The sequence below is a fragment of the Crocodylus porosus genome, unplaced genomic scaffold (genome assembly GCF_001723895.1).
Source record: "Crocodylus porosus isolate Cpor-Errol unplaced genomic scaffold, CroPor_comp1, whole genome shotgun sequence".
In the NCBI taxonomy this organism is placed as follows: domain Eukaryota; kingdom Metazoa; phylum Chordata; order Crocodylia; family Crocodylidae; genus Crocodylus; species Crocodylus porosus.
The window spans coordinates 16,276,403-16,299,702 of NW_017728926.1; the positions used below are offsets into that span (position 1 = coordinate 16,276,403).

General features: G+C 49.5%; 1 protein-coding gene across 1 annotated transcript in view; it reads right to left on the bottom strand.

Moving 5' to 3' along the window:
• LOC109314434 (tyrosine-protein phosphatase non-receptor type 11-like) overlaps positions 1-23,300 on the bottom strand; it is a 53,423-nt gene that overhangs the window by 15,623 nt on the left and 14,500 nt on the right. The window contains exons 2-3 of the mRNA XM_019541608.1: positions 14,553-14,675; positions 284-478 (exon numbers count right to left, since the gene is read on the bottom strand). Coding sequence (XP_019397153.1) covers positions 284-478; positions 14,553-14,675 — 318 coding nt within the window. The remainder of the gene's footprint in view (positions 1-283; positions 479-14,552; positions 14,676-23,300) is intronic.

The window sequence follows — 23,300 nt, forward strand, 5'->3', positions numbered from 1 at the left end:
CTGCTAATTTGGAGCTCAGCACCCTTGCAAGCAGGTGGCAGGGGACCCCGCACCCTCCTATGTTGCTACGCAGGAAAGAAACCAGGCTGGCTGGGACAGGGGAGGGACAGTCAGATGCCAATAATGAGTTGCGTGACCCACACGTGCCCGACTTCAGGCTTTGTCTCAAACCTGGCACAAGTCTGACCCCAGGCACTGAGCAAGCCTCGACAGGGCAACGGATGGAGATCTGCCCTTGCAAGCGCCTGCGTGGGATCGTGTAGATGTGAGGCTATGAGCTCACCTCTCCGAGGTGGGGTCCTGGCAGTTCAGAGGGTACTTGAGCTCGATGACGTTGCTGTTCTTCTCCCGCAGCAGCCCTTGCTGCTCCGTGTAGTACTGCACCAGCTCCGCGAGCGTGGCAAACTTCTCCCCTCCATACAGGTCGTAGTAGTCGCCGGTATTTTGGATCTTAATGTGCGTCACCTCGTCGTTCCGCCTGGCGTGGGGGGTGAAGGAAGAGGGTAAAACACTGTAAGCATCAAAGCTCAGGAGCTGGAGACTTCAATGCCCCGCCACCCTGCCACAACTCAGACCTAATACAAGCAACAATAAGGACGCTTAGCTCCTGGTGGGCACTTTCCACAGACCCAGCCCTTTCACCTCCCAAAAACATTTTACTGCCTTCTCCTTTGCACTCGCAGCTAATTCTGCTGGCTAGTCAGAAACCCTTGATCGCCAGCGAGATCTAGATATGCAGCCCCCTCCGTTCTTCTGCCCTGGGCAGCACCTAGTTGAATTGTGCGACAGGCTAGCTCAGAGGGTCTCAACTTTTTCACTCTTGAGGCAACCCTCAACAGACTCAAGGCACTCCTTGATGGACTTGAAGCACCCCTCAGCAAATGCCAGCTCCTAATTTCCTCTTGTTTTTTTTGACTAGAGAAAAATAAAAGAGTGACTCTTCTGTTGCAGAAGAACTTGGAAAGACAGCAACGGGTCCGGATGTTTTTAGCAGTATGGATCCCTCTTTGAAAACTCTGGGTTTGTCTCGTGAATCATGTTTGTACACCTAACAGCACTGACACCGCGACACCCTTGAAAGGATCTCAAGGCACCCTGGTTGAGAATCACTGATGTAGGTCATTGTGATGATAACTACCTCTGTTTTGCAGATGGGGGAAACAAAGGCATGAGAAAAGAGGTGTGTTGCCCAGATTCATACCTCCAGCAACACTGGCAGATCCAAACATACCCTGCCCCTTGCCCTCCTCTTGATTTACAGCACTGAAAGAGTTAATGGCTTTTGCTCTGCTCCTGGGCCTCATAAGTGTGCGTGCATGCATGTGTGTGTTATCAGCTTGTTCCAAGAGCCCCTCAGCCCTCATAAAACCCAGCCTGCTCCTTCAGAAGCCCTCACTAACCTTTCTGAGAGGCAGGCTAATTGCATTTTAAATGCACTTAGCAGCCTCCCTGCTGAGCTCAGGCGCAGTGGCTGGAAGCCCATCGCTTGATGGACGAGCTGGGCTGGAAAGATTTTAAAAATCCAGTAGAGAAAGAGAAGCTCACCAGCATGGTATGGCTCCCAGCCCACTCCATTTGTTGCCAAAGCAACCACTACAGCGAGATGGAGCAGCCTGGGGAGCTATGAGGGATGGCGGAAGAGCCACTGGCCTCAGATGGGACAGGCTGCAATGTGCAATGCAACCCAGGCACGAAGCTCATTGAAGCCAGTGGCAGGGTTGCCTCCCATAACCTACTCCCAAAACAGTGCGAGTGTGGGCACATGGGCTTATACCACAGGTCTATACCCAAAGTGATTCAAACTTGCACCAGCCTGAGCTCAGGTTTGCACTTTTGACAATCTGGTTTCATTATAGGTACAGACAGAAGTACAGCTCCCCAGTGTAATTCATAGCGCTTTGCAGGAAGCACTATGAGTTGCAGCGATCCCCTGGACCTAACAGAAACTGCTGTTGGGTTCATGGTATTGGGGGACTCAGCTGCAATGTGGAGTGGGCGCAGGGCTGCAGCTGCTTTCCCCTCCTCTTCCAGCCCCAGTTCTGTCTTCCAAATGGGAGTGGGGGGAGGGAACAGAGGGAGTTTGGTCTAGGTTTTTTTTAGCTAACTCTGGAGGGTAGGACAACTGGATTGGAGCCCCCCAACCTTGGAGGGGGCTCCAATCCACCCACCTCACCCTCCAGTGCCAGCTGATAAAACCCCAGACTAAACTCCCTTCAAGCCCTTCCCAGTCTGAAGGCGGCGCCAGGAGCAGGGCAGAGCTGTGCCAGCACACTGCTGCTCCCAGCGCCTGCAGGCAGATGTTAATGAAGGTGATCTGTTTGGAGCATCTTCATCTGAACCCTCATGCAATGTGCATGCGTGTGTTTGGTCACGGCTGTAGAACACTTTCCAGTGGCTAAATCAAGCAAAAATGATCACTTCTGTCTGCACCTAATATTTAGCCCCGCTTCACTCTAGACTGGCCCTTGGAGTAGCAGGTAGTGGTTCCCAGGGAAGGAGAAAGCACTTATCAGATATTCCTCTCCAGCCAGCTGTAGAGTTCAGTACGGGATGCAAGCAAAACATCGGTCTGTGTTGCTATGAACCTCGGCAAGCATGCATGGGATGCCCCACCAGCGAAATGGAGCCAGCACCGATGAAGCCACATGGGCTTACCCCAGCTCACTGTCCACGCCTGGCCTGTCAACCTTTTTACACCCTAGAATTTATCCCTTCATCTGTGCTCCTGCCTCTTCATCACTGAAGCACTGGCAGCCCAATCACTTGGGCATCCCAAGACCATGAGGTCAAAAGGGAGGCTAGTGACATCACAGCAGCAGCACGTATTAAATGGGGACATTGGATTTAATTGTTCCGAGCAAGAGAAAGGGAATAAAAGTGGAGGTCAAAACAAATGGCTTTTGCAAGAGAGCATCTCTTCTCCTTCAGGCATGCTTCTGCATAGCAAGCCCCTTCTGAGCACAGAGCTGCACCCGCCAATTATTTAGCATCAGCAAAGCTTTTGAAGCAGCAGCAGCAGAGGCGTTCGAAGCGCTGTCACTGTTTCTGATCCCTCAGCGACCCGCAGCAAAATCCCAGCTCCCAGGAACACGGCAGCACCCACGCGTTCCCCTTCAACTCCGCCTCCTCCACCGTATGTCAGCCTCCCCGCTGTGGGGCCAGACCTCTGCCTCGGGTAAACTGCTGTAAGCTCACAATGAATGTAGCACTGGGCTCATTTACTCCAGGTAGCGAGAGCTGGCTGCTTGCATTCTGCCTTGCCCGAGACAGAAATGTGATGCGCTTTAAGGATTGGGAGGCTCCTCCCCTAGCTTGCTCCTGCGGCCGTATGGCTGAGTGCGGGCAAAACTTGGGGGCGTCCGAACCCCAAGCCTCCGGGCTTCGGCCTGCATGTAGGATGCCTGCCAAAAGGCTTTGGAAATCCCTGAAGGCCTCGGTGGGGGTGGAGGATGTTTGCTGTTTGTAGGGCCACTTATGGTGCTGGACTGACTCACAGATTTGGACTTGATTTTGCTGATTTGGCTTGGAACATGCAAAATTTATTTAAAAAAAAAAAAAAGCATGTGATGAGAAGTTTATGCTAGATGCTCTGTGTGTGTGTGTGTGTGTGTGTGTGTGTGTGTGTGTATGTGTATAGCAGGGGCAGGCAAATATTTGGGGCGGAGGGCCGCTTACTGAGTTTTGGCAAGCCATCGAGGGACACAACAGGCAGTGAGGGGCAGATAAATATTAATTCCCTAAATATTTTAGGGGCCCCACTGGCTGGACAGAATGGCCTGGCAGGCCGCATCCAGCCCACAGGCTGCATTTTTCCTGCTCCTGATCTATATCTATCTATCTATCTCGAGATTGATCCGTCTGTCTATCTATCTAGAGAGAGCTATCTAGAGATTTTTCTCTCTCTCTCTCTTTTTCTGTGCGTGTATGTGTATATATATATTTCCACAAAAAAAATCCCCAAAAAGGTGCGTACCTGGCAGGGGAGATGTTATCTTCTTGGCCTTAAATGACACAAGTGCTGTTAGACGGTGAAGGCCTGTCCTGTGCACTGCGGGTAGGTTGACCCCTTCGAGGGTCTACCAATACCTCCGAATGCAAGGATCTTGGCTACACAAATTATGGCAATGGGGGATTGCTTTCAGGCTTTCCCTCTAGCTTGTGTCTTTGCCCTTTTGGCTAGGGGCAAGTGAAACTAGGGAGGCATCTGAACTCCAAGGCTTCCAGGCGTAGGCCTTGCACGCTGGGTGCCTGCCATGGATTTGGGAGCATCTGAAGCCCCAGGCTGAAGTCTGGGAGGGGGGATACTTGCTGGTGGTGATGCCACAAGAGTTGAATGACTGGGCTCTCCTCGGTCAAAACTGGTACTGATTTGGCCCTTAAATGAAATTTTATTTAAAAAAAAAAGGAAAAAAAAAGGGGGGGGGTGCATTGCTATTAGCTCGCTAGCCCTGCTCCAGTTGAGCTGGTGGCAAAGTCCTCTATGCAGAATTAGGCCATGGCTAAGACAATTTGATGCATAGGATGGATTTTCAGTATTGCATTTCTGCTCCAGCAATAGGAGGAACCACGTCCTTGAGGGGGAGGGCTGCTGGCACTCTAGGTGCAGGACGCCCAGTGAGTCTGAGAGCAGCGTGCATCTCTGGGACTGCGCAGGGAAGGCAACTCACTGTGCCTTTTGGGACACTGTCGGCTACCCAGAACCGGGGCTGCGTTCGGTGTCACCGCTGTCACGGACTCTGCCACGTCCACATGTGTTTGGGTCTCTCTAATCACCGCAGGTTGAGATTTAATCAACCTGTGGGTGTGCAGAAGAGATGCTGCATCACTGAAGAGCTTTGCCAATGGGGCATAAAGGAACTCCATGATGCCCCAGCACAGACTGTCCTGCGTGCTTCCTTCTGTCCTAGCTTATGGTGTGTAGGATGTTTCTGAACCCCCCTAATTCAATGTCCTATGTTACTGTGGAGCCAGCTATTTTGGTACGAGGAGGGACAAGTGGCATCCATAGTTGTGCCACATACTCTGTGTGTTCCCTGATTTTTGAAGCCAAGCAATCCTGAGATGCAAAATATGTATCTGGATAATGAGCATAGTTGTCCTCCAGCTCAGCTGATGGGGATAGTGTGGACTGGATTGAACTTTCTGCTTGCCACTAATAGGCTACACAGACAGAAACTTTTAAGTCCTGGCTGGAACAAGGTCACACCCATTTATACAGCTGCTAAATCTGCCGTGATACTAGCCCTCTGAGTCCTATTCGGGCTGTACTGTAAACGGGGCTGGAGGCGGCTCAGACCTGGAGGCATCGAGAGAAGAGAAGCTAGCGATGAAACTCTGATGCAGGCCCAGGTTCAGATGGCAAGCCCTCTCCTTCCAGCAGGGAAGACCCTTCAAATGCAAGTTCAGACATTTAGGTGCACTGTTGTGGCTGTGGGAATAGGGCCAGGTGTTTCAAGAGAGCTCAGGACCTGGTTTCCAGATAGCCGCACAGCTGACACCTGGATTTTCAAGAGAGGTGGAAAGTCTTTCAGTGGTCTCTCCCTGACTTCTGGGGGCTCTGAGCCCTCATCAGACACAGTGAGCATGACCCCACGCAGAAAACTGTTCCCTCCTGTGAGGGGGGCAACGTGGATAAGGGTGGCATCGGCCCTTATCCACGGCTGTGCAAAGAAAGCCTGTGCATTTGTAACGGCACTGAAAGGAGATGGCTAGGCTGCTCTTGCCAGTGCTACAGCCTTGCCGTGTAGAAGCAACCATAGCCTTTTTGTCTTAAGTAGGCCAGCGGCATGGCTGTCCCCATTGCAGTTGGTTGATGAAGCTCTCCAGCTGCTCCGTGCCAGCGGCGGGACGCGAGGACCCTTTGTTCTGGGCAGAAGGGCACCAGCTGGAAACCGCGTCTTCTCCATTTGCCTGGGCTCTGAAAAGATCCCTTCATTGGCAGCTCCCCCCATGCCCCAGCCCCATTTAAAAACCTACAAAGCCTCAGTTGACTGAAATCCTCCCCCCACATCCGAAGGCTGCTGGGGCTTCGTGGATGAAAAGGGAAAATGGACAATCGGGGCTATTTATCCCAGCAGCCCTCGAGGTCACGCCTATCATGAAGGATGTTGAGTGATGCTTTTGTTTAAGAGCCTTGCTCCGCAGCTCCAAGCTGGGGAGCAGAATTTGGGTGGATTTGAACCTCCCTGCCCAGTGCCTCGCTGGATAGGAGACGGCGCACGACCCAGACGTGTACGGAGTTGCAGCTGCATCTGACTCTGGCATTGTCCCCGGTGGCCGAATCGCCTGGACACTGCTCAAGCACATGCAGATGGAGTCAGCCATCAGTCAGCATCCGCCGCGGAGCCAGGAGACGCCTGCTGCACGCCGCATGACACTCCTTTCATTATAGGACGATGATGCCTGAAAGCTTCTGCAGAGATAAGGGCTGGGCTATGCTAGGCACCGCACAAATGTGAAGACTGTCCCTGACCTGATGAGTTTACAACTTCCATAGCAAGACGAATAAAAGGCAAGAGAGATTTTGTGTTCAGACCCCCCCCTCTGCCCTCCTCCTCCATTTTACAGCCAGGGAATAGTGGTGTATTGAGATTTAATGAGCTGCGAAAGGTCACGTAAGAAATGAGCATGGCAAAAAGTCAGGGTTTGGGCAGGTGTCTCCTGATACCCACCCAGTGCTCACCACAAGGCCATCCTCCCTGTCACGGCAGCTTCATGACCCACCCGCCGAATGCAGCGCTCAGAGCCACAGGGATGCAGAGACCTCCTGGGTAATTTGGATGCTGTATAGCCAGCATTGTTTGGATATATAAGAGCTCAGCCTGATTCCACTTGCCCCAAAATGACCCGCATGCACCTATTTTTGGATGACTGAGAACACTAGGTATTTATGTTCAACTTTTAGATTTCCCTGAGTACCAGGGGAGATATGATCTCCACGGTGTGTGTAGACTGGCTCTTGAGAACAGAGCTATCAGCTCCTGTAGATCGCTCTCATTAAGTTCCCAAGCTGGCTTCGAGACCGTCTCTGAATCTCCCGCTTTTCTGAAGAGCTTAAGTTCCTTGAATCCTCGGGTGCATGGACTTCCAGCTCGTTCTTCTCTGCAGCGCAAAGTATTGAACAGCAAAGAGCAGGAGGATGCTGAAACAGAGCCGCTTTTGGCGCCGAAGGCAGAAGAACGAGTTTACAAGTCGCAGCCTGAGCGGCGGCTGGCTCTGCAACTCAGAATCTTTTCTGGTCAAATGTTTCTCCTGGCAGAGTCAACTGCAGAGACAGGCTAGCACTTATCTCACAGTGTGTGACCCCACTTGCCAAAACTGCAAAAGTCACCAAAATGGTGTCTATGCAAAACAGGAAGAGCCTCCCACGTATTTGAGAAACTTGGTTGAGCCTTTGGTTTCTGGATGCTCTGCAAAAAGCTGCTCTGCCCTCAAGTCAAGTTGGAGGTGGCTAAATGGCACTCTTGCATTTTGAGAGGCACGTCCAACAGCATGGATAGAGGAGTTGCATGGTTCAGGGAAGGGCTTCAGTGCCTTTATCCCAGTGGGTTAGGGTGCAAGATGACCAGAAGTCAACCCCTACCTGACATCTCAGAGGCCAGTGCGATTATCTCAATCCTGTTCCTCATTACACAAGTGTCTGCAGTACAGCAGTCACTTCAGCAGTGAAGGCAACAGTCAAATGGATGTGGAGACTGAATTTGTGCCTCCCCAAGTTAGGCTGGCAGTCCACGGAGCCAGTGTGGCTGCTGTACCTACTTATTTACCTAGAAAATGCCTTCGGTCTCTCCTGTGGAGAAGGTGGCCTTGGCACTGGGCTCATTTAGGAGGGGACCTTTTTGTTCCTATGTTGATTTTTAACAGGGCCAATTTGCAACATTGCAGTGATTCAGGCAACTGAGAGAGCTGGGCACTGAGGGGACACTCTTGAAAGCCTCTCCCCTACTTTAGATGGGTGCCCAGACCCCAAACTCATACCCCAGATGCCCCCCAGCCACGCTGAGCGAGCGCCGCCAAACACCATGGCTTGCACAGTGGACCGAACACCATCTCCTCCTTGCATAAAGCAGTGAAGGGTTTCATGCAACAGCCGGACGACTTGCTTGTGTGTTGTAGTCACAAGAGGAGCATTCATGACATGGAAGCAGATGGCTCCTTCGGAGCCATTTCAAGGGTGAGGGTGGGTAGTGGCTTGCAAGGAGTTACCCAACACTTGCACTTCCAGGACTGGGGAGATGCAAGTGCTCGGTGCCACCTGAAACCACCCAGGCATGGTGCACAACAAGGGGTCAGTGCATCTTCCTCCTCTCGTGGGGCACCATGGAGTGCTCCAACCGGCAGGAGACCCATTTCCTTCTCCTTGGGAGCTCCCCTGGTACATTGCACAAAAGCAAAGGGACTTCTGGAAAGGTTCCTGGACATTGCCAGATCCCACATGCCCCACCCAGGACGCTCTCGGGGACTGCTAAGGGAATCGGCAGTGCATTATCAGGCTCCATAGATACATTAATGAGCAGAGAGGTGCATTAGGGAGCTGGGAAGGTGCACAGAGATCAAGGACATCAAGACAATTAATGAGGTCATCATTTGGCAGCAGTCTCCCTGCTGGGCTTCTGCTGTGCATGTTCCTTTCTGCTCTGATGAAAGCTTTCCAAACAGAGCAAGCTCCCTCCCGACTGGTCCCAAAGCAACGCTCACTTCCTGCCCTTTATTAGCTGAATCTGATTTGGAAAGGGCAGCATGCATCTGTCTCATCCTAGACCCAAAGGCGGCTCCCTCCATGTAAACTACAGCTTTGAGCTGAACTTGCACAGCAAGAAGCAGTCACCAACGTAAGCGCTGGTAGGACAGTCTCCGGTGGCAAAAATGTCTTTGGTTTCAGTTCAGTTACCTCCGAGAATGATTGCCGTTTACAAGACAAGGATCCGATCTGTACTTCTTGTCAGGCAAGAAACCCATCACTGATGAGAAGACTATTCGTATGATTAAGGCACTTGGCTGGAACTCAGAGACCTGGTTTCTATTCCCAGCACTGCCACAGGCTCTCTGCGTGACCCTGGCCAAGCCACTTACTCTGTATCTCGGTTCCCAAGCTGTAAAACAGAGAATGTGTGCTTTGTCTGCAGACTGTAAACTCTGACGCTGGGCCTCTCTTTTACCCGGTGCGTGTGCAGCCTGATTGAGCCCGAGATCCGACCTCTTTTTGTGCTCTTATAATAAAACACAAGAACAAATACAGCTTTTCCAAAACTTCTCTTCCCAGACATTTCTTTCCTCCGCACACCTACATCTCATACAAACAGCATCTTATCCAGAAGGGTCTGATTCGTAATGTGTGATTTGCTCTGTGGGTATTATATTGAATTTGGAGTCCTGTGGTTCTAGATTTCCCCCAAGTATCAGATGGGCAGTATTTTTACAGAGAACATTTTGCTAAAAACAAGGGAAAGAAAAGCCCAAACCAAGTGGACACACACACACACACACAAACACCCCCTCCCCCCACACACCCCACACCCCCCATGTACAGATAACAATAAGAACTTTCTACAGAAGTGTTAACGGAGACAATGTTATAGGAGAGAGCACCACTTGAACAAGATTTAATACTCAGAAGCATTTTGTGTTGCCTCCAGCCAGCTAAGATAAGATCTGGCCTCATAAAAAAAAGTGACCCATTTACCAAGATAATAGTGGCTCTATTAGATGGTTTTAACTGTTTTGGCATTTGTATGACTGTACAGCCCAAGGCCAATGGCATCTTAGGAAACTTTCAACATATAGTTTCCCCTACTTCAAATTATTTACACAGAAGAGGCTGGATCTGGAAGCGGATGCTCGCTACTCTCCGAGGTGAGTCTAAATATTTGGATGCTTCACAAAGCCGTAAGCACAGAGCAGACACGCACTCCAGCTCCTACGTGGTATCAGAGAAGGCCTAACACAGCAGAGTACCCACTTCTTGCCTCTGTCTAGCCCGCTTCTTCCAATTAACCTTTCTTGTCATCACAGCATCCTCTTTATTAGAGGTCGGCTCTGTTAAGAACCACTAACCGAGCTGCGGATCAATAATGCAACTAGCCTCACGTCCTTTGAGCAGACTGAAAAAGACCAACAAAAAAAGCGAGTTGTGACTAAGCCTAGAGAGAAAATGGGGTGAACTTTGCAATATTTTTGGAACTGGTTCCTATCAAACTGCAATATGCAAATGAATGCGGCGTGCATCACCGAGGCGATGGCTGACTTCGTTATCTCCACTGTCACCATCCTGCCACCCAGAACGTTTTCCAGCCTTGTCCTTCTAGACGCACTCAATTTTCCCAGCCCATTAAAGTCCAGGTAACAATAGGTCCCAGGCACCTTCATTTCTACTGGATGGTGTATGTCTTCTTTAAATAAAACAAAAGATTGCCAATTCCCTGGCAAGAGAACCAGAAGTTGCACGTGAGCCAGTTCCTGATCAAGCAGTTTTCGGTACTAACTGACCCCTTGGCAGCCCTCGTTACTCTGGCAAAACCTATATCCCCTGACGGAGAGCAGGACCCTGTTGTGCTCAGCACCGTAGAGAACCAGAATGGGGATAGCTCATGAGTTGTGGGGGGCTTTTCTCTCTCCCTTCGTTACAGCATCGCTTCTTCAGCTGATGCTGCCAGGCCCATTTCCTTTCTGCCCCAAATTGTTAGCGAGCTGATGTAATGCATTAATACGCGAATCTTAATAAAGGGCACATAGGATGAGATGGGAACAATCGATGCGTCTAAATAAGGCCTCTAATACTGAAGCACAAACCCCGCTCGGAAACACGGCTCTCGAGAAAACTCCAACTGCTTTGACAGCCGAATGAAACGGGCTTGCGAGATCCCAGGAGGGGCAAAATGTTGTTCCGACCAGCTGTGAAACCATGAAGAGGGGGCAGAGGGGAAGGAGGAAAGGAAGGAACTGTGGAAGATTGGAGATGGAGTATGAAAGTGTTTACTGATTTGGAAAGGAGTCACTTGACTCGCTCAGAAGTGGCAGGAGCTGCCAAGTAAATGCAAGTAGAAAAAAAAAAGGCATTGCTTCATTTCTCACAATAATATCATCTCTCCTCCGCACAGCCTATCCTTTCCTCTTGAGACCAACTCCAAAGTGAACTCTGTACAGCCCAATGGTAAAGGCCAACTCATTTAAAACATGTGGGGTGGGGAGGGACAAGGGGTTTGCACACAGAAGCAGCATCTTTAGACTCTGCAAAACAGCTCCTAGCATCTCTCAGGGGACTTATTTGGAGATCCACCAACACATGGGTCACTTGGTGTGTGGTCCAGTTGGTCAGAGCTACGTCTAATGCTTTCCTCTTCAGCCCACATCCCATCTTTCCAGCTATTCTGGGAGAAGCCAAAGGCAGGGGGGAGAGGCTGTGGGTTGCTTTCCCAAAAGGTGCTTTCTGTTCCTGACATTTTGACTCCACTTTGTTCTTTAAAGGATGGGTTAGGCGTTTCCTCTGCAAAATGCTTGTTTTTGAAGCAGCACGGAGCTCTTCGGCGCCTGGCAGAAAGGTCACTTGCCAGGATGCAATCCAGCCAGGGGTGATGGAGTGAGCACGCGTGCATACGTGCGCACAATGGGCTGGGATTCATTTCACACGACGGAAAGGCACCCTTTCCACGCGGTTACGCTCCGGGGCATCCGCTTCAAAAGCCCATTGCTGCCCATTTGGGTGTCATCGTTGTCAATGGGCCACGGAGTGGGGTGCAGGTTCGGCATCTGCTTTCCAGAAGCAGGGAAGTTGAGAGGGAATTTGTGTTGTGTCACACGTCAAGCTTACTAGGCAACTCTTAGCAATTTTTGCCTGCTGTCAGCTAGTGCTGGGAGGCAGCAAGGAAAACAATAGAAGGGAGCAAAGGTAAAATAATAGGAAAAAAAAAATATTTGTTTCCACGTCTTAAGATTCTGCTCCCTCCAGCACGAGGCCTTGTTTTAAATAGAACGCACAATCTTAGAGTCACTTTCCTGGAAATACAGTCATGTCTTTTGCTTGCTTAGAAGTTAGTGCTTTGTGCTAGAGCCTGGGTCAGACTTTCCAGTGAATGAAAAAACAAAAGTGTCAGTGGGTTGTGGTGGTACAGATCTAAAATACAAAGATGTCGAGGCAAGAACCATGAGCCGTGTGCTTAACGGGCACCTCTCAGTGACAGGTCCGGCTATGGGCGAGGGGCATGGGGGTGGACTTACCCCCACAGGCAGTACTGTTATTATTAAATACTTTTATACTGGAGTGGGGCGCAGAGTTGGCCCCATCATCTGGGATGTGAGGCACTCTGCAAGCAGAGTGACGGTCCCTTTTTCCTAGACCAAACAGTGAAAAAGCACCTGCTCCTCATGCATGCAACATATCTTCAAGCCCAGGGTCTTCCTCCAAAGGAAAGCGGTCCTGGAAGACTGAAATCCCAAACCATCTGTCCATCCCTCTGCCCACACACACACCTCTACAAGCCAGCGAGGGGTACGGCTGTCTCTGTAAAGGATCAAGGCAGACTGGGCCAGCCGTGGCTATTTTGGGGCAAGACGCTGAGGATATAACTGTTCTATTGCAGCAGCTGCTGTACAGGAGATAAGGATGGAGGCGGTGGGCAGAGCTGCGTACAGGAGCCCTGGAGAAGCGAGTATCTGGCCACACAGCACACAGCAGGAGTACAACAGTATACCTGCGTTAGCATGATACTCCTCCTGGGCTACAATTTATCCTGCTTCTCTGGGTTAAATTAACATGGCTGTTCTGCTTCCAGTCCCCACCCTGGTGTGGGTATTGCTACACAGCATTGCATTGTGTGTACAGATGTGCTCGCCGCCTGCTTGTATCCCAAGTCTGACTGTAAGTAAAGCCTGTTAGTGCCTCGCTTGAAAAGCAGACAACAAACTGAGTCACAAAATTACGAGAAAAAGAGGCACTGAGCAGGCACAACTACAAACCCCAGCTTTACATTTATGCTGTCCCTATCATCGGCTTGCTCAAGGCAGCCATGTGTGACTAACTATATTTTCCATTCTAATTAGACAACACTTCCTGTCTCTCTCGTTAACTCGCAACAGCTTCTGATGGCAAAAATTATTAGTGAGTCGTTCAAGTCGGATCCTGAAACTCCCTACCTAGCAAATACACAGGAAAATTTAGCTTTTTTCCTTTCCAAGTCGGCCCCCCCGCACCTCCCCTTTGCACCGCGTTTTTGTGCAGTTAAAGAAGTCAGAGGTAACAAGTGCTGCATGTTTTTTTACCCCTCAAAGCAAATGCAAAGAGAGACCCCCCACCACCCACCTGTTTTGATCTGGCTAGGAAACTCATTAACCTTTGTAGATATGCTGGAGCCCTCATAGGGGAAACAGTGAAGTGTAAAAGCAAAGAGAGGGTTTTCGGAGGGGTTAGGGCTGCAGCAAGGGAGAAAATTCTCACTGGAAATGTTCCAGCATGATGCTATGGCCTGCAAACTGCTACCAAAAGTCAGGGCGTCGGGGGGAGAGGTGAGAAGGGAAGTCGAATTCTGTCCTTCACATGCTCACACCCTGTAACGTAATAATACTCAGAAAAATTTCAACCTAGACCTAGTTGCATGAGGTTGCTCTAAACAAAGGGCCTTGGGTAATACCTTGCAAATGGATTACAGCTCCTCAAATAAACAGTTATTACAGAGAAACCAGCCTCATCTAACTGCAATAACAACCTTCGAAAGGCCTTGTATTAAAAATGCCTGGGGGCAGAGACATTGGGTTGCGTGTCTATAAGGCGCCAGGAGCGTATGCCACCATGAGAGAAAACTCCCACGCAGTACATGCTGCCTTGCCCTTCCACTTCACGAGCTCAGTAGGTCAAATTTATTCTTTGCAACTCTGTGCTCTCTCTTGATTCAGTGCAGCTACACAAGGGAGAATCTGATCTGTTGTTTCCTGAAAGACCCTGTTTGAAAACTGGCCATCCTAATGGGGCATCTTTAATGGCTTTGATCCCAGAGGACTGCAAAGCACTTCACAGGTTCTGCAGGTGTAGCTGTACTGAGATGTGGCCACCTTTAAGGTAGAGGCAGCCTCTACCCCATATAATAGGTAGGCAATCAAATTACTGAATGGAGGTTGCCTTTGGATTTGTCACTTCCATGCAAAGCAGACATCACCATATTATTATGGTCTTATTTCAAAGCCCGGTCTATTATCCTAGCATGATAAAGTCCTGCCAGCGTGTGAACCAGTTTAGACATTTGGGCTCCATGCTTACCTGCCGCCTCTGGCATTTACATACTGAAGCATATGCAACTGGGGCTTGATAACCTTGCAGATGTCCAGGCTAGGTGTGTGCACCATCAGCATAGATCCCCGCACTGGGGATCGTGCACGCAGAGGGCCCAACTCAAAGACTACAAGACTCCCAGTAACCTTTGGATCTAGTCATCTACAGCCCCCAAGTTTGTGTGCATCTGTGCATCAGGGATTGTGTGCTTAGATCAAGGGCTTGCAAGAGTGCTCACTTGAAACCTCTGTTCTCTATTATACAAACCTCGCCGTCCCTGCAGCTCATCCCTTACCTGACGGAGAGTGTGAAGTCACCTGGATTGCTCTTACTGGGCCGGGCCAGAAAGCTCCCATGGACTCCCCTGGTCAGAAGCAGCTTCTCTGCCTCTAGTCCGTTGATGTTGGGATGAAACCACCTGCAACAAAAACATGGAGTGTGAAAAGGAGCATGCAATGTGCTCTCTCATTGCAGACTGAGACCTATCCCTCTGTGGCCTTTACCCATCCATTTAGGCAGTATCCTACCACTGCAATTCCCACCACCACCTCCTTCACAACAGCCTCAAAAGGGAAGAACAGAAAGTATCGCATGCTACTTGAGAGGCTGTGTGTCAGGAGTGTTGCAGAACGACGTGGGCGGAAGTTGGAGATCGACACACTTCCTTATCTCTCTGCATAATCAGTGGGAAGCTAAAGGACACGAGTCAAAGGGCTTCCATGACTGGAGATGCAGGAGAGGGGGGGATGTTCCCTCTCTACAAACACATAGACAGATGCACACGATCTTGCTCTACGCAATTATACACCATCAGCAGCACCTGGATGTCGATGACCTGTCAGTGCCACTTGCCCAGCGACAATTATTCTTTTTCCCCATCAGCCCACGTTCCTGTAAGTTCTCGGCTCTAGGGAAACAGGACGTCTTCTTTTCCTCAGGAAGCATAAATGTCTGGGAAAAAGTAATGCTCAGGCTCCAGCCATGACAGATTTATCACGGGGGGGACCCTAGGCAAGCAGTCACCCATCAAGCTAACATTATCCCTGGGAACAGTCTGCCACCTTAAATCAATTTGGCCCAATACCAGATGCGTCTGTGCTTGTGGTATTCATTTAAGGGCTGGTGTGGGCGTCTCTTGGGATGGAAAAGCAGCAAAAAGAAACCAAAATAGCAAAAGCACAAATCTTCTTGCGCCGTCTGATTGTCGAAGCACCCCAGCAAGAAGGCAAGGACGGGGCCGTCTGCTTTCCCCATGCCCATTCTGCAGCCAGAGCTCTAATGGCTGGAGAGAGGAGGCCAGGCCTTGTTACCTGGAGTCTGCTGCCAGAGCAGGGGAGGCATGGGGCCTGGCCAGCAGCTTACTGGGCCAGTGGGGTAGACAGGGATTTTTAAAGGGCAACCCATCGGCAAGTATGCACTGCAAGGTCCCTCTCTGTGCTCTGGTGAAGAAGCCTTTGTAGATCTCGGGGCACCCCTGTTCCTTCCCTGGTGGGAATGGGAGCCATCCCATAAGCGATGCTTAAAAATATGCTTAGACTCATGTCTAAAGCACAGCCTCTCCAGCAGGTGGATTTCTGGGGAAAACAGAGAAAGCGACAAAACAGAAAAGGGAAACCGTGCTTCTCGGGGCTCCTGACGGTAGCTTCTGTACTTTACAGGAAGTGCTTGTGGAAGGGCATAGGAGAGACATTTCCCCATATACCAAGAGGAAAATATTTCCTCATGATTCAGCATATTTTCATGCAATCTCTGGCTTCTAAGTGTCATCACACCACCCTTTCGCCCTAGTCCTTGTGGTATCAGTCATTATCAAAAGGTCTCAATGCAATCACAAGATACCGGTGCTTCCCCAGAGCAGTACCCAATGCATGTGTATAGGGTTAAAGGCCACGATTTTCCAGGCCCGACTGATTTGTAGGGGTTGCAACTTGGCGTAGCACAAGAACTTGTTTTACTGGAAATCGCATCTGCCCTCTGAAATGTGGGCCCCTTTAAGAGGTCTTGAGTTGCGAGGCTAAAAAAGTAGAAGCAACATCACAAGTCACTTTAGGAAATCTAGAGGTTTATTAGAGGCTGCTAGCTGGGCCATGCTAACCAAGGCTGCCTCACGCCACACCTTTAAATCCTACTCAAAAGAAACCCTCAAGCAAGTCAGCTACTGGAACAGCATTCGCTGCATCTCTCCTAAGCTCCAGCCAACTGCATAACAATGCAAAGCTGTATCCAGCGAGGCAATGGAGACCACAAAAGAGAAAATTGCAGTCACTTAGGGTCCCCTTGCAAAGATAAAGAATGGCTTTGTACGAGATGTCATTGGTGTGGAACCGGCCATAACACCACGCTAGACAAAGTGAGTCCAAAAGGCAGCGCCACATTTTCAAATCAAAGTGAAATCAGGGTCTCCAAATGAAAAGCGGGTCTTGGGATACTCCAGGCTAGCTCCCTGCGCAGAGGTGTTTTATAATGGAGATGAACTACCCAAGCCTTCCGGGAAGTAGTAAATTGTCTCTGTTTTGCAGAAGCGGGGAGAAATTGAGGGACCGGACTGACTTGGCCTTAGGCTGGTGTGTTATGTGCGTGTGCACATGCACCTCACAGATTTAAATAGACAAGAACTGAGAAAGGTGGTGTTTTGCTTCTCGGTCAGGGATCTTTTTCCCTTCTCGGTGAAATGCTCCAATGATGAACGTTTCCCTGTGTCTAAGCCAAAAGAGCGCGCCTTGAGAATAGCACGGGGAGGTCGCCTGGAGACGAGGAGCTGCACGTTTTAGAGCCTCCGACTTCTGAGACCACGGAGTGACACCCCTTTGGTGATTATACCGCTATGATAGAGTGTGGGAGCCGTGTACTTAAAGTGCTCTGTAAAATTGCTGCAGCCAGAGGAAAGAACGGCTCTAATGGAGCTTAATGGAGCTTGGGGACAAGGCAAAGTTGCTAAATGTCATGGGTAATGTTTTAACAGAGACCATAACAGCAATAAAGACGGGGTGAAGCTGTATGGCTTTTTTTTTTTTTTTTTTTAATTTTCTATCTAGGCAAACATATGGCAGGTTACTCAGGTCTCCAAATCCTTACAGTGGGCCTAATATACCCCTCCTGCAGGAACCTCCTCTCAAACTTGGCTGGGTTAAATCCAGGTCCCAGAATTGATGCATTGTGTGGCATATTCTGCATCGAGGACATATGCCTGTATCACTTAAAATGCACATGCACACACAATACAAGTCTATATAGCCCTTCGCTAACCTTTAATAATAATTTCTGGATGCAGCATTTTAGCTGCAACTGCATTTTTCAGTGCTGGAAGCCAGGGTGGCTTTAAGGTTGTTCTTAATGGCAAAGGCACTGGGGGGCTTTGCACTTAAATGCTCTGGTGCTTGGCCTGAGAACATGGTGGGAAGAGGGCTTGTCACACTGTTAATGACTCAGTATATGATGGATTGGGTGTGGGACCTCATGACTGTTACGAGGACTTTGGAAGAAAGTAGCTAAAGGACAGGTCCATTTTCACTCATTCGTGCCTCAACCTTTGCTTAGCAGCTCTGCCTTAGGTTTGGGGCAGACCTCCAAAGGAACTTAGGAGCTTCTCCAAGGGCATCACCAACAATTTTGGGGTAGTTCACTCCACAATGGGAGCTGCCCCCGTAAGGGGTAACAAGAAGGATGGCGTTTCAAGCATGTCCCCTTTGCTCTTTGGTTATGCTCAGCTGTAGCAAGATGCCACCAAAGCTCCTTTTTGTGGTCGCTCCTGCTGCTTGGACCAGATTCAATCAATGCAGGCATGCACCGCCGGTGCGCCTGTTGTTTAGCTAACATGAAGCACACATACGCCGAGCCGAGGGGAAAACCTAGGTGGTCCTCATAAACAGAGAAGGCAGGAAAGGCCAATTTCTAAATTTGGCAGTAGAAAAAAAATCTCTTCCAAGCATTAGCAGGTTTCTCCCACAGTTCACAAGCTACAACTCCCCCACCCCGGCACGGGGAGACGGGGGAAAAAAGAACCTCTTGGCTCGTTTCATCTTCTAAAGACTTGTGTGCAGGAGGGGCGATTTGCTGAGAATAGCCTTGGGATAAGCCCTGCTTCTGAGCCGAGGAACTGAAGGCAGGTTCGCAGCATGAAAAGCATGACTTCAAGAGGGAGTTTATCTCCGATCGGTAGCTCCATTTCCTGAACAGAGAGCTTTTGCCAGGCGGGCCCTCAGCCGTACACTATTGGAGCAGCTGTGCAGAAACCTAAGGACTTGCCCATTGAGCTCCAAGCACATGCTCCAGCCCAAATCTTTCACAGAGCTCAAACAAATGAAGCCACAGCCATCAAGCCCCATCCCATCTAGTTTCATGGTCGGACTTGGTACAAGAGGGCCAATGCCCCCAAACCGGAAGCGACTTCTGGAGTAACTTTGGCCCTGCTCAGAAGCAACGCCCTTTTTGACTGCGCTTTCCATCCATTCCACAAATTATTTCTCTTCTTGAAAAGTTACAGCGACCAAGGCCAAAGCTAGCCATGACTGTTTTGCACCAAAGGTCAAGTCCCATGGTATTTTTTTTCCCTCTATATTAGTTCAGTTTCAAAAACAAAATTATCGACAAAAAAACCCAAACCAACCCTGGCTTCTTTATTTGTGAGTACCACAGAAGATGCCTATATTTTGTGTATGGCAAGACGTTTTCTATTCTGGAAAGTGTGGCTGCTTTAACCATACACTCATGCTTAAAGTAGCAACCTTCACTTGAATTATAATCAGTCTGGAAGTGCTTTTGCTGCTTTTTTGTTTCCTGAATTTAAAACAAGCCACGTCATCATACGGGATCTTTATATTACTATTGCTGTATTGTACTCTGGGGCTTTTACTGGCATAAGTTTGTCGAAGAGAAAAAAAAAAATTCACACCCCCAACCAGTAATGCTGTGCTACTAACAAGTAGTATAAAACAGCCCTAAATGTGATGCATGGGCTATGCAGATTTGGATGTGAGGAATAAAAAACACTCTGTGGTATATTTGAACCTCAGGTTTTGATTCAGCCCTCTGGAAGACACTCACGCGTGCACACGAACACGCACAGGTTTTATAAACAGTCTTGCCATATTTTGGAAAGGCAAGAGCAATACGAGACCATTGCTCCTCTAACCATTGCAGGAGCGCCCTTGTGTAAACGGTGTGTTTCATTTGAAAGTGGTGCGTTGGTGCAATTATTAAATCGTTCCCTCGTTCTGTGAAACTTAGCCCAGGAGAATTAATTTGCACAAACAAACCAAGAGAGAGATCTAGCCAATTTAAAGGCGTTTATGCGAAGCGGAAATCTACTTGAGGCAGGACTTGATTTTTCTATGAGGAAATGAAGATTTCCTCCACGGTTCACTTAAAAACCAAATAGAATTTAAATTAAAAAAAAAAAGTTTTATATATCTGCCCTTCAAGCCTCAGGTGCCTCTCAGGAGCTACTTGAGGAAATGCGTAAAGCCGGGAAACAAGAAGACAGCACACGCGCCAGACGCGGGCGGTCCACCAAAGGATGTTGCTTGGTCCCTTTCTGGAGGGGAGGACAGGCTGCGTGATTCAGACTGGATGGGAACCGGCACAGCGCCGCTGAGCAAACGTGGCGAGAGACCGTCTCTGTTTCAGCTGAAAGCCAGGCTGAGTAATACCCCAGCCCTCAGCCTATTCAAAATGAGAAATAAAGGCCTGATAACCACAAGAATGCCAGAAAGGCCTTTGTGAAAACCTGGGATGACTAACAGCCTTGTGGACGCGAAGCAATGAATATGATATAGGCACAACCACTTTCCCCTCGAGGCAACCTCGCTGAGCTCCTCCGGCCGCGTCAGCCTTTTTGCTTGCTCTTCTCCACGGACAAACACCTAGGCTCCCCTTTTAAACAGCCTTTTTCCCTTCCTATGCTCCTCATTTAAGCCCAGCCCGCGGCAGCTGCAAGGCACGTAGCAGCCTATGCCCGAGCGTGGCCCAGAGGAGGCTGCCGCCTGCCAACTGGACAGTAGAATAAAAAAAAAAGACCTCGGTATCACATTAAAAACAGCGTTCGCTCAAATAAGGCCGGTCCATTAGCTGCATTATGGTACTGAAAACGAGCCCTTCCTGCTGGGGGGGGTGGCAGAGGTGATCCCGTCCTTGGCTCGGACCTCATCGCGAGCAGAGGGAAACGGTACGTCCTCGGAACCGCAGTTAGTTCAGTTACAAACAGCAGCTCGTCCTCGTCTACACGAGGGCCCCAGGAACTGGTGTGGATACGGATCAGCCACCCGGGAGGAAAAGTGGTTGGGTGAGGTTAGCTGTTGCCACCGCTGGCCCAGCAGCTGCCAACACTTTCAACCCAAGCTTTGGAAAACGAAACCAAATGTCAACAAAACGCTGCAAAACCCCCATTTCCCTCCCTCGAGCACAGAAGAGATGTTGTGCTGAACAATGTAAACTGGCTCGCATGTCAGCGGGGGCGGTGGAGGAGCAGGGACGGATGAAAAACAGCATTTTTTTTTTTTTAATTCAAAAAAAGCCCCAAAATGTAGATCATTTTTTGCCCGATTTTTGTTAAAATCAGGATTTATTTTTTTGGACTGACGTGAGCAAAGAATTAAAAATAAAGAGGGGGCCTCCCATGACCTTGAAGGAGGCTGAGGCCCTTAGCCAGAAGGCCTAGCTTTCCAACCTCACACCTCCTCCACCCCCATGTATGAGGCCATGCGGAGCTTCTGCTCTCCATTAAAGTCTCTTAAATCAGTGCAGTCCCACTGACGTCACTGGAGTTGCCTCTGCTTTTGCCAGCACTAAATATCTGAAGTTTCCCACCGTCAAGAGACCCGGTGAAGTGTCCTGGGGGAGAAGGTGACAGTGGAGTACCCCAGATGACGGCCTTCCCAGTTTTACCTTTTCCCCGCAGCTCAGAAAGCATTTTTCCCCTCATCCTGAGATGCCGAGGGTAGGATTTTTTCCACCAACCCTAGCAAAAGGACAGCACAACGTTTAAAACCTGGGCTTGCAGGGAAAAAAGAGGGAGAAAAAAGAGAGAGAGAGAAATGTACACCTTTCTCAAAAGGGAAACAGGTCAACCGAATGTGTTGGCGTGGGGGGTGCTCTGCCACGTACACACACATGCTCAATCTTCAATGAATCCTTGGTCTGTTAGGCTGCGTGTATGGGAGCCGAGATTGCAAGCTAAAAACTGCCTTTAATGGTAAGGGATGGAGGAGAAAAAGCACGGTGCCAGTCCGATCCCAGGTAACGTCACACCTGTACGCAGAAGTCCCCATAAGCCTGCGCCCTGTTTCAGCCCTATACCAGGGGCTCACGTGGGATGTAGGCCTGGTACTTGGTTCCTCTGCACAAGGAATTTTATGAGCATAAGGTTTCACAGTTACCTGTAAAGGTGCAAATTGATTTTTTTTTTTTTAAAGCTTGGAGCTCACCCCATACTGAGGCTGGATGCTACCGAAGTAAGGAAGATGAGAACCAGGTCATTTACACCCAACAAAGCGGGGATAGCAACGGGCAAGGTCTGCCGCGAAGCCAAGGTGGGGGAGCAGGAGGCATCTGGAAAGGGAGCGGGAAGGAAACTGCCTGGCAATCCCAGTTGCAAAGCAAACGATTGATAACTGTCGCATGGACTCCTTCCACCCGTGCTGATGTTTCTTAAAGCTCAGAGGCCGAGTCCCCAAAGGCCCCGCCGCTATGCACGTCCACCGCCAAGGACGAACTGTGCGCCCTACCTGAAACACGTGAGAGAGACGTTTTGATGTTGAGCCCTGCAACGTGTGAAAACGTATCAAGCCTTTCTGGCCTTGCAGAGGTTTGGAGGCCGTGTAGGGCTCCTGCAAGTCACTCCCGAGAATGCAGGATTTTATTGAAATTTGGGTTGGGCGCGGGAGTGAGAGCTGGAATCCCCAAAGAGGCTGGTTTTCCACGAGAAGGGAATTTTAAATCCTCCTCTCCCCATGTTTTCATTTCCACGTGAACGTGTGAAATTCAGAGCCAGCAAAGGGCTGTCTCTTGCCTTGGTTTTGAGAGCCGGAGCGTGCCAGGGGCTGTGCGTATAGCACCAGAACAGTCGCTGCAGGCGATGTGTGCCCTCATACCCCACACTGGCCAGGACCAGGGTTGCCAACTCTGACTGAAGCTATTCCAGGAGATTTTTTTTCCCCCCACCATGACACAATGTCATTCATTGTACTATTCAACCCGTTCACAATATCCATCTCCTGAACTATTTCAATAGTCACTGGGAGATGGATGCTGATTCTAGTAGACCCCATCCAGGAGGGTTGGCAGCCCTAGGTGGGAGATCCAGAAAGAAAGCCAGCCTGATGGGGCTGCTTACTGTGAGATGCTCAAGACCTCCAGAAAGACCTAAGTACCCTCTGTGGACTATGAATGGGATCTAGGGGCACCCCACATCTCCTAAAATTTGCAAAGAAGCAGACACTGCCTCACTGTTAACTTCCTCTATTAGTAGATTTTTCTCCCTCCCTTGTGTAAGAGCACAATTGATCTTCGGTCAGCACAGCCTCCAAGTCAGCTCTCGATGGGAAAACGATGACACTCATACCCACAGACGCCTGCCCGATCACACGTTGCCAGTAACTTCCTTGCCTGCGAAAGCTGCTGAGTTGCAAGGGGAAAGCGTGCAGCATCAAGAGCACAGTCGGGAAAGGCAGAAAACACAAAACTCCAGGACTGTCACTGCCCAGCCTCTGCATAGAAGATGGGCCTCCAATAAAGACAGTCATGAGAAGTCACCCATTTGTTTTATGATATTAGAGGCATATTTAGCAGCCAGAGGTTTGGTTTTTTGGTTTTTTTTTGCTGTATAGCAAGTACTGCAGGTATACTACTAGTGTTTATGTATTAATATGATAATCAGCTATTCTATATACATGTGCCTGCATAGAAGGTTTCCTAGGCCTGATAAAGACAAGTCAGCATCTTTTGTTCTTTCCAGCCTGGTTCAATTAAAATCCCATCAGGAGAATAATAACATCAAGCTTAGCCTTCAGGGATTGTGTGAAATAAATATGCCCAGCAAAACTAGTTA